The following is a 12,130-nucleotide window of genomic DNA, read 5'->3' as shown; positions in this document are numbered from 1 at the left end:
GTAAGGGACTTCTTTGAGCTGATGGAGTAACTGCCTGTGCTGGGTCTGTCCATAAGATAAAAACTGATGCAGAAACTGTTGTTAGGTTGTTGTCTGAACCACCCACCATTAAAACAGTTTTAAACTGGCTGTTAAAGAACCCATTCAAAATGTTTAACAGCCACTGACCTGGGGTAGCACCTGTCCCTACGTGAACTAAAGTCCCATTAAACCCACCCTTTGACCTCGATGAAGGTGGACAATCAAAGCTATCCAAGAGCGGTTAGAATCAAGAAGAGCTGGTCCGCCTGGCCTTTCACAAGCTGGAAGGAAGAGAGGGCAGAAGTGCCCCGTCTTTTCCATATGCTGTGCCTGCATCAGAAAAGAAGTGTTTTGTACTTGGCTCACAGACAGAATGGGAGCTGTAATAAGATACATCCTTATTCTTACCCTACAGTATATGGGAACCAAACAGAAGAGTTTTTTAAATACCTAAGAAAACATTCTCTAATCCTTCCCCTTTGGAAGGAACCTTGGAAACAACTAGGTCACAGTGCTCAACTCAACTGCATACAGAAGTGAATGGAAACGCAAGATCTGGCCTTGAGGTCATCCCCTATGGAATATGACCTGGGGAACCTGGCTTGGTCCTGCCAAACCAAAACAAGGGGCGGCAAATTCAGTCCTTCTAAGTTCACTTTAGGACCTGGGAAAATAAGAAGTTAGTAAAATAATTATAATTCCTAGTCCTCTGGATAAAATGAAGGGAAGGGATGATGCAATACTTTGAGGCTAGAAGCACAAAAGAAAAAAAAAACGTTCTAAAGGTTCTAATAAAAACAACAGATATACTTTGTAAATTCACCCAAGACTAGAAGAAAGGGGCAACAGAATGGCGTATTTAGATCTCTGGTCTACCACAGGAAGACTAACCATAAAAGTCAGTTTTTACTTGCCAGCTTCCTCACTGAAACTACACCCAGAATTCCCAAGAGTATAACAAATCATGGACTATGGTATGGGGTACAGAATTAACATAAAGAGGTCATAAATAAAAATTCCATTCATATGAAGATATCTTATTTTCAAAGCATGAAGAAAACTACAAAACTTGGTATTAGAGCTAACTTTATTTTGTTAAATGTATTAGGTGATGGAAATCATTACTGCTTTTCATAAGGGAAACAAACAATGTACCTGAGATAGCTTCCAAAATAAGCAACAATATTTGGGTGCTTACAGTCTTTCATCATAATAATTTCTTGCTGCACAACTGCAAAGTCTTCTCCTAGAATAAAAAATAAGCAAGTTGAATATTTAGTAGGTAAATTTCAAAATGTCGATTTCTTTCAAAACATAAAAAATGTTATTGATATTATTTTTAATGACAATTTCAGTCCTATCTTGACAGAAAGTAAAGTACAATGATTAAAAAGTATGAACTCTGGTCCCAGACTATGTTGGATTCAAATCCCAACTCTGTCCCTTACTAAGCTGTGTGAACTTGGGCAAGTTACTTGACCTCTCTGTGCCAATTTCTTCCTCTGTAAAATAGGGATAAAACTAATAATAATCTATCTTATATGGCTATTGTAAGGGTTAGGTGGGCTAATGTATGTAAAATGCTTAGAACAGTATCTGACACAGAGTAAGCACTAGATAAGCATTTGCTATTATTACAATTATGCCATCATATAATTCACTAGAAATACATTATGTTTTCCCTTTCTTAGCAAATAACATTCAATATAATTTTATTTATTTATTTATTTTTGGCTGCGTTGGGTCTTCGTTGCTGTGTGTGGGCTTTCTCTACTTGTGGCAAGCAGGGGCAACTCTTCGTTGCAGTGTGCGGGCTTCTCCTGTGGTGGCTTCTCTTGATGCGGAGCATGAGCTCTAGGCACGTGGGCTTCAGTAGTTGTGGCACGCGGGCTCTAGAGCACAGGCTCAGTAGTTGTGGCACAGGGGCTTAGTTGCTCCGTGAACCCGTGTTCCCTGCATTGGCAGGCGGATTCTTAACCACTGCGCCACCAGGGAAGTCCCAACATTTAATATAATTTTGCACAAGGAAGCAATTCTTTTTTAAGTTAGGGCAGGAACCCTTATACACTGAGACTATCAAAGGTACCTCCACAGCTCTTTTGGTAGAGCTGAGAGGCCTTACTCTAGCAGTACTGGTTTACCAGAAGCCCCCCCCCCGCCCCCGCACCACCACCCCTGCCACAGGCTTATCCTGTATTCAAGTGCCTTGCTCCAGCTGTGCTGGGATGTAGAATGGGATTGTATTTAAGTCTGGTCAGACTATCAGCAAGTATCTCTCTCCTTCTACTCCCTCCCTGCCCAAATTCTTCAAAATAAGATCTGGCAATCCTGTAACAGTGTCACACATGTTCCTGGTTCCTGAATGAACATTTGTCATGGAGAGAGACAGAACTGCCATGAATGCAAATGTGGTAAACCAGAGACTAAGCAGAAAGAGAACACGTGGAAGTGCTTACATTGAAATCAAAGCAGCTTTGTATTACTAACTCAGTTTTTCAAGCATTATATACTATGAATAGCCTGATTAAATGTATATTAGTGGCAGAATCAAAAATAGGTTTCCCAAACTAAAGTTTAAATTGTAAATATGAGGTTGTTATGGCAAGCCCTTGACACTTCTGGCCTGGCATTTTCCTACTGTAAATGTAACAGGCTTGAAAGTAGCCTAACCATGAACCATCTGAACTCAATATCAAAACCAACCTTACTGCCCCAGTGACAAGGGAAGAAGTAGTAGAGAAGATACAGTATGTCAGATTCGTAATTTCTGCAATGAAATGGGTACAAAATCAAAGTTTTCCAAAGGGAGAATAGAAAATTTTTATGCCTTCAAAATCTCAAAAGAAAATCACTGAACTAGGATCTTCTGGGTTTACTTCCCACCAGTAAGAATTTCTGATTCAGTATATTAAGAAAAATCCAAGATAAACATAATAAGGCCATAATGAGACGAACTCCAATTTTCAGGGATATATGAAATACTTTGAAAGTTCTAAATTTTGCTTTTCACCTGCCTTTCCATTATACTTTTCCCCAATTCAGTGACTGGGTTACATGAGATCAAAGTTGATACAGTCAGCCTGAACTCTAGGACTAGTTTAATAGTTAGAGGACAGCAGCTCTCTTTCTAGGAGCAGCCCTGAAGCTGTTAGTCGTCACACAACCTCCAAGGCAGCCAGCTTTAGAATAACACTGACCTGCAGAAAACACTGAGAAGAAACACGAAAAGGGGGGAAGAAGGAAGGCACATGACCAGTGTAATTGAGCTACTACAGGAAGCCTCATCTGCCTGGTAATTTTCAGATATACCTGTTCATGACCAATAAACTCCTTGTACTGTTTAAGCCACCTTGAGCTGTGGTTTCTATTATACCTGTAAGCATCACTGCATCAATGTCTTCATGTCTATGTACTCACTGGAATGTTACAGCATCTAGGACAGGAATGATACCTTCATCATTTCTGTATCCCTAGCACCTAATATGCAATCAATGAAGTTGTTACCTGAATGAATCATAATAAGAGCATAATCATAATCATAGCACATAATTCTACTACATGATGACTCTAAATCAGGAGCATCTGCTTTGGGTTTAATTTCATCCAGTTATTAGCATGTTTTATACAATTGTTTGTTTGCTACTCCTGTGGTTTCACTAAAATCTATGAATGGCTTTTTAAGCCTTCAACCATGTCTTTCCCAGGAAATGTTGTTGATACAAAGTGCATCCTTTTTGTCCTATTAAGTCATCCCCACGTGATTATGACAATGGCCAAATTAAATTCAGTATTTTTGTGGGGAAAAAATCCAAAGAAAAATTCCACAATTTGATTTTTAAAGGTAACTGAAAAAAGGTAGATTTGGGTAGGAAAAAAGAAAGCAGTTTAATACATTAATTAATCCAAAGGAGCCTAACAGAGTTAAAGGACTTTCTTCAAAGTTCAAGAGAAATACATTCTAAAGGATAAATTAATAGCCCCCCCAATGGGATGGTTAGATAATTTTGAAAAATTCTTTCCAATTCTGAGAGATTATGAATTTTCGGTAAAATTTTTGACATTAAAATGAAGAATACATCTTCCAAAGGATGGCAAAAATAAAAACAAAACCTAATTGAGAAAAATAAGCAAGCCTACAAGTAGAGCAGATCATGAATAAATCAAGTAGACAGGCAGAAAAATACAGATTTACACATGCAAAGTTCTCAGAATAAACATGACACAATACTAAGTGTTCAATAAATGTTAACTATCTGTAGTAGGCCGAATAATGGCCCCAAAGATGGCCAGGTCCTAACCTCTGAAACCTGTGAATGTTACCATACATGGCAAAAAGGGGCGTGCAAGTATGATTAAGTTAAGGATCTTGTGATGGGGAGTTTATCGTGAATTATCTGGGTGGGCCCTTAATGTAATCACAAGTGTCCTTATAAGAAGAGGCAGAGGGAGACTTGACTATAAGAAGGCAAGGAGCAAGATGCTATGTTGCTGGCCTTGAGGATGGAGGAAGAGGCCAAGAATGAACGAATGCAAGGAATGCAGCTCTAGAAGCTGGAAAAGGCAAGGAAATGGATTCTCCCTTAGAGTATTCAGAGGAAGGCAGCCCTGCTAAGACTTTGATCTTGACCCAGTGAAACACACTTTGGACTTCTAAATTCCAGAACTTTAAGAGAATAAATTTGTGCTGTTTCAAGTCACCAAGTTTGTAGACCTTGTTAACATAGCCACAGGAAACTAATACGTGATTACTATCAACATTATCACTTTGGCAGAGCTGGCTAGCCATTCACAAATAATCTGTGCTCTCCCTTCCATAATGTGGAAGTTACTGGTGGGAGGCAATTATCCCATCAAAAGACATTTCCCAGTCAACATGACGTGCCAAAGAGAACAGTTCTTGCCAATGGAATGCGAGCAAAAATAATGTGTCATTTTCCTACTCTTTCTTTTCCCATTAGCAGGCTACATGACACTGTGAGGTCCCAGAAAATGCAAGTCTGGGTCCCTGAGTCACCCAAAGAAAGAAAGTCATCCAACAACTTGAACATCTGCTCTAAACTATTGCATAAACTTGAAATAAAATTATATTATGATCTAGCTTAGTTATTACAGTAGTTAGCATTATCCTAAACTGATATAATTACCATCCATTTACGAAAATGGTTGTCCAAACCGTAGGAGGGGCTTCACAAATGTTTTAGTGGGTTAACAAACACGAGACTCTGTCCCTCTAATAGAGCACAGATATAATGAACAAGATCATAGGCATTTCTATTTGCTTTTATTTTTTATACAATTTATTTTTTAATACAATGCTTTCCTGTAAAAAGCTATATTTAGTCAAATATGTGAGAGCAAAAGGACACTTGAATGTTATGGGGGTGGGTCTCTCCCTGAAAACTACAATAAAACATAGACTCCCTAATACTTCCTTGCCTTGTTTGTTTGTTTATTTATTTATTTATTATTAGTTTTGGCTGCATTGGGTCTTCATTGCTGCACGCAGGCTTTCTCTAGTTGCGGCAAGCAGGGGCTACTCTTTGTTGCGGTGCACGGGCTTCTCATTGGGGTGGCTTCTCTTGTTGTGGAGCACAGGCTCTAGGTGTGTGGGCTTCAGTACTTGTGGCTCGTGGACTCAGTAGTTGTGGCTCATGGGCTCTAGAGCACAGGCTCAGTAGTTGTGACGCCTGGGCTTAGTTGCTCTGTGGCATGTGGGATCTTCCTGGACCGGGTCTTGAACCCATGTCCACCTGGCAGGTGGATTCTTAACCGCTGCGCGACTGGGGAGGCCCTCTTGCCTTTTTAGATACAAACTGACAATCACGGTATTTCCAACATTCATACAATTATTTACTTTTTTTTTGACGAAATAATACATAATCTTAGATCAAACTGATAACCAACTAACTGCCTTTTTGGTATGCCTAATTATTTTCACTGGCATCAACTGTATTAAGTTTATAAGACCTACTCTTCTTATCATTAACATAAGCACGTTGACAATAAACTATCCACTCACATTTTTTAAAAATAAGCAAAAAATTCAATAAAGCAAATAATTACACAATCACTCTTGTTAGATAAATATGGTAAAGCTGTTGAAACAGAACTACTGGCTGGGAGGTAGCGTTACCATTTTGTGCTTTTTAACAGTTTATGTATCTAAGTCCGAGTAATTGTAATGAAAGCAACTGATGTGTATCTGCACACTGAGTGGAAGTAGAGGTTATATGAAAAACAAACAGGGGAAACGTAAGGATTATCTGTATTGGGAGGTGAAACAACAGACAAGTCTTTAGGAAACCAACACTTGGTCTATTTGTAAACTGTGTATCTTCTGTTTCTGTAGTTCTTTCCCCTATGAAGGAAACAAGTTTACATGTCACCGTCAATTACCTTTTGTTTGTTGTTTCTTATTTCAATTCTTTGTTTTTTTATGTCCCTTTAGTCATCTTTATATCTCTCTTCTAAATGATTAACATGTTCATGACTCTCAGAAGCTGCCATGGTTTTCCAGAAGTGTCTTGACAAGTGTCATGATAATGAAATAATTCTTTGCAGTATCAAAAGTTAATTTACATGGTAACTAACAATAGAGATTAGAATTGAAAATACTTTTAATTATAATTTTTAAAGAGTGTAAAGGAAGCTAACTTGTTATAGATCTGATTTACCTTTTAGCATATAAGTATGTAAAGAAATATGTGTGTGAGTGTGTATTTGTGTATATATATTATTTGTGAAAATATCTAATGCTTTCATTTGGGTAAAGATGAATAGTTATTCTTAGGACGTTCCCTGCTGAGAAGACATTCAACAACCACCATACACTGAGCAGCTAATATGATATAAAAGAGAACGTACTGGAGACCATGAGTAGAGTTCCAGAAATGAACAAGACTTTCCTTGACTTTAAGAAACTTACAGGAGACATAAAATGTGCACAGTCATAACTATAACAGCTTAAAGTCATACCTTAAATAACTCCCTTCTTTCTTTATCTTTTTTTAAAATTTATTCAACAGATCGTTACTGAACAATTATGTGCCAGCAATGGGACTGCATCAGTAAAAAATAATACAAACAAAAATCCCTGACTTTTTCAGAGCTTATATTCTAATGTAAGTAGACAGGCAATAGACAAAATAAATCAGTAAAATTGTATAGCACATCAGAAGGTGTTGAGTACTAAGGTGAAAAATGAAGCTCAGGAGGGAATAGGGATTTAGTAGGAATGGCTAAAGAGAGCAGGTGAGGAAGATGAGATTTGACTGAAGATACAAATGAGGGAAGGGAGCCACTGAAAAGGCTCAAGCTGCTCAGCTTTTTCTAGGAACAGTGAGCAGGCTGCTGTGACTGCAGCGGAGTGAGCTGGGAGAGAGTGTAGAAGATGAGGACGAAGAGGGGGCACATCATATATGAGCACTTTGGCTTTTACCCTGAGACAGGAATCTGTTGAAATGCTTTCAGCAAAGACCTGACATGCTAATCTGATTTAAAAGTATCACTCTGACTGCTGGGTAGAGCAACGGTGGAAGCAGGGAAATCATTTAGAAGATTATTTTGGCCCCGCTGCTCAGCTTGCAGGATCTTAGTTCCTCAACCAGGGATCGAACCCGTGCCCCCTGCAGTGGAAGCGCAGAGTCCCAACCACTGGACCACCAAGGAAGTCCCTAGAAGATTGTGTATTAATCCCTGGAGATGTGCAGTGGCTTGCACCAGGGTGGGAGCAATGATGATGAAATAAGCCAGTCACAGAAGGATAAGTACTATATGATTCCACTTATGAGGTACCTAAAGTAGTCAAACTCATGGAAACAGAAAGTAGAACGGTGGTTTCTAGGAGCTGGGCAGGGGGTGCGGGGGGTAGTGGGTGCAGCGTGAATGAGGAGCTGCTATTCAGTAGGGCTAGAATTTCAATCATGTTGGGGATCTTCTGTACAACATTAAGCTTATTGTTAACAATACTGCACTTTACACTTAAACATTTATTAAGAGGGTAGATCTAATGTTATGTTTTTCAACACACACGCGCGCGCGCACACACACACACACACACACACACACACACACACACACATATACACACTGTCCTATGGCCAGAGGAAAAAATTTAAATTTAAACTATGGGGAACAAATAAGATTTCTCATGCCCATGTTATGGGTACTCACTCACAAATCTTCCTCTATTTTAAACACAGAGAAACGGGAATATCCATTTATGCTATATGTAAAAGTATTTTAACTATAAGACGAGTTTTAATTTACCTTTTAATATGATACGTGGTACCATTCGAAATACACAATTTATAAACTCCATTTCATACTACAGAAACAATAAATGGAAATAATATTTTTCAGTAAAACCACAGCTCACTACCCAGAGCTGATTCCCTTAAACAAGCTGTCAATTATTATCTCAAACTACAAGAATACCAGGAAATCCAATTACTATCTTAAACTAGGTACCATGAAATCCAATGGCTGGTTTTAAAAAGATAAAATTGGGACTTCCGTGGTGGCGCAGTGGATAAGACTCCATGCTCCCAACGCAGGGGGCCCGGGTCGATCCCTGGTCAGGGAACTAGATCCCACAAGCATGCCGCAACTAAGAGTTCACATGCTACAACTAAGGAGCCGGTGAGCTGCAATTAAGACCCGGCACAAATAAATAAATAAATAAAAATAAAAAGATAAAATTGGCTTTAAGTAATTACAACATATAGTTATAAATTATTTTTTGTAAAACCACAGAACCAGCACCTAATTTTTAGTTTTTGGAGAAATAGTCAAACTATAGTTAATACCACACAGAAATATAAAGGAAGTGTTTAATAATCCTACTGACTTCTTGATATTTCAACATATGGAAAAATTAATTATAATAGCAGTATTTGTATTTTTAAGGATTGAGAATGAGGAAAATGACTCTTCAAATATTTCACCTGATGAAAATAACTGATAAAGAGAAAAACCACATAATGCTGCAGGATACAAAATTAATGCATAGAAATCTCTTGCATTCCTATACACTAATGGTGAAAAATCTGAAAGATAAATTAAGGAAACACTCCCATTTACCACTGCAACAAAAAGAATAAAATACCTAGGAATAAACCTACCTAGGGAGACAAAAGACCTGTATGCAGAAAACTGTAAGACACTGATGAAAGAAATTAAAGATGATACCAACAGATGGAGAGATATACCATGTCCTTGGATTAGAAGAATCAATACTGTGAAAATGACTATACTACCCAAGGCAATCTACAGATTCAATGCAATCCCTATCAAATTACCAATGGCATTTTTTATGGAACTAGAACAAAAAATCTTAAAGTTTGTATGGAGACACAAGACACCGAATAGCCAAAGCAGTCTTGAGGGAAAAAAATGGAGCAGGAGGAATCAGACTCCCTGACTTTAGACTATACTACAAAGCTACAGTAATCAAGACAATATGGTACTGGCACAAAAACAGAAACATAGATCAGTGGAACAAGACAGAAAGCCCAGAGATAAACCCACGCACCTATGGTCAACTAATCTATGACAAAGGAGGCAAGGATATACAATGGAGAAAAGGCAGTCTCTTCAATAAGTGTTGCTGGGAAAACTGGACAGCTACATGTAAAAGAGTGAAATTAGAACACTCCCTAACACCATACACAAAAATAAACTCAAAATGGATTAAAGACCTAAATGTAAGACTGTACACTATAAAACTCTTAGAGGAAAGCATAGGAAGAACACTGTTTGACATGAATAACAGCAAGATCTTTTTTGACCCACCTCCTACAGTAATGGAAATAAAAACAAAAATAAACAAATGGAACCTAATGAAACTTAGAAGCTTTTCCACAGCAAAGGAAACTATAAACAAGATGAAAAGACAACTCTCAGAATGGGAGAAAATATTTGCAAACAAACTAAGGGACAAAGGATTAATCTCCAAAATATATAAACAGCTTATGTAGCTCAATATCCAAAAACCAAACAACCCAATCAAAAATTGGGCAGAAGACCTAAATAGACATTTCTCCAAAGAAGACATACAGATGGCCGAGAAGCACATGAAAAGCTGCTCAACATCACTACTTATTAGAGAAATGCAAATCAAAACTACAATGAGGTATCACCTCACATCGGTTTGAATGGGCATCATCAGAAAATCTACAAACAACAAATGCTGGATAGGGTGGAGAAAAGGAACCTTCTTGCACTGCTGGTTGGAATGTAAATTGATATAGCCACTATGGACAACAGTATGGATGTTCCTTAAAAAACTAAAAATAGAATTACCATATGACCCAGAAATCTCACTACTGGGCAAATACCCAGAGAAAACTATAATTCAAAAAGACACATGCACTCCAATATTCATTGCAGCACTATTTACAATAGCCAGGTCATGGAAGCAACCTAAATGCCCATCCACAGACAAATGGATAAAGAAGTTGTGGTACATATATGCAATGGAATATTACTCAGCCATAAAAAGGAACAAAATTGGGTCATTTGTAGAGACGTGGATGGATCTAGAGACTGTCATACAGAGTGAAGTAAGCCAGAAAGAGAAAAACAAATATCATATATTAATGCATCTATGTGGAATCTAGAAAAATGGTACAGATGAACCAGTTTGCAAGGCAGAAATAGAGACACAGTTGTAGAGAACAAACATATGGACAGCAAAGGGGGAAGCGGTGGGGGGGGGATGAATTGGGAGATTGGGATTGACATGTATACACTGATGTGTATAAAATAGATAACTAATAAGAACCACCAGCTGTATAAAAATAAAATAAAGTTCAAAAAAAAGATTTGGGAAAGAGTAAAGTATAAGTGAAATTTACATGAAGCAGTGTTTAGATAGGCTTAGAGCAAAGCAGAGCTGTGTGTAAAGGGACTAGACTGCAAAGTGAACCAAGGTCCTCTTTCCTTAGGAACTACGAAGTTAAGATAGATGTGGATGCTGTGTCCAGAAACCCCTTATCTGAAGCTGTGTGTCTTGGTTGTAAATCAAGACTGCTACTCTATGTCAAAAACACTTAGATTCTCCAGGCAAATTCTCCAGGCAAGAATGGGATGTTTCACTCTTGCTGCTATAATTATACACAAGTGAAGTTTCTGATAGTCTGATTTTCCAGAGCAAAGTTTTTCAGTGAGTAGGCAAGCCATAGTCACTCAAAGACAGGGTTTGTTATGACACTTTACAGCTCTATCATTCTTGTGAGAAATACCGTTTCCTGTTAAGTTTGAGGTTTTATCTGTGTCTGCTATTCCAGCCTGATAAATGGTCAGATTCTTAATTTCTTGTTATTTGAGTTTCCTGTCTCCACTTTATGTCAGAGTGTAAAGAACAGCTTGCTAATTAAACTGATTACATTATGCTCTTCAGAAAAGAGGTTACTTGCTGATTTATCTTTTGGTTTGTTTATTATGTAGCAATTTCTCCACAAAAGATATCCAATTTGGGCAGATACACTGGTTTTGAAGAAACATATCTTACCTCAGTGAAGTTCATGTACTCATTTAATGTTTTAGCTTATTTCAATTAGCATAATGCCCTCAAAGTCCATGCATACTGTTGCAAATGGCAGGATTTCCTTCTTTCTCTTGGCTGAATAATATTCCATTGTATATATAAATACACATCTTCTTTATCCATTGATCCACAGACACTTAGGTTGTTTACTTATCTTGGCTATTGTGAACAATGAGCATAGGAGTACACATATCTCTTTGATATCCTTTCATATCCTTTGGATATATACCCAGAAGTGGGATTGCTGGATCACCTGGCAGCTCTGTTTTTAATTTCTAAGGAATCTTTATAGTGTTTTCCACAGTGGCTGCACCAATTTACATTCCCACCAAAAGTGCACAAGGGTTTCCTGTTCTCCACATCCTCACCAACACTTATCTCTTGCCTTTTTTATGATAAAAAACTAAAAAGCTTCTGTACAGCAAAGGGGACCATCAAGAAAATGAAACCCACAGAATGAGAGAAAATATCTAAAAATCATACATAAGAGGTTAATATCCAAAAAATATATTAAAAAAACTCACAGAAGTTAATGGCAAAAAACCCCAAACAATCTGATTT

At 37.8% G+C, this 12,130-nt stretch overlaps 1 protein-coding gene across 4 annotated transcripts in view; it reads right to left on the bottom strand.

Annotated features, from left to right (window-relative positions):
- The window catches only part of MAP4K3 (mitogen-activated protein kinase kinase kinase kinase 3), a 193,825-nt gene that overhangs the window by 103,898 nt on the left and 77,797 nt on the right, over positions 1 to 12,130 (bottom strand). For 3 of the 4 annotated variants that reach the window (XM_019942766.3, XM_019942767.3, XM_019942768.3), the window contains one exon: positions 1,177 to 1,267. In XM_019942766.3, the coding sequence (XP_019798325.1) occupies positions 1,177 to 1,267 (91 nt within the window). The remainder of the gene's footprint in view (positions 1 to 1,176; positions 1,268 to 12,130) is intronic. The other variant, XM_033838690.2, reaches the window with a different exon arrangement.

This window comes from Tursiops truncatus, chromosome 14 (genome assembly GCF_011762595.2).
Source record: "Tursiops truncatus isolate mTurTru1 chromosome 14, mTurTru1.mat.Y, whole genome shotgun sequence".
Taxonomy (NCBI): Eukaryota; Metazoa; Chordata; class Mammalia; order Artiodactyla; family Delphinidae; genus Tursiops; species Tursiops truncatus.
Note: the sequence above shows the minus strand (reverse complement) of the source record. Positions and strands in the feature narration are given on the sequence as shown.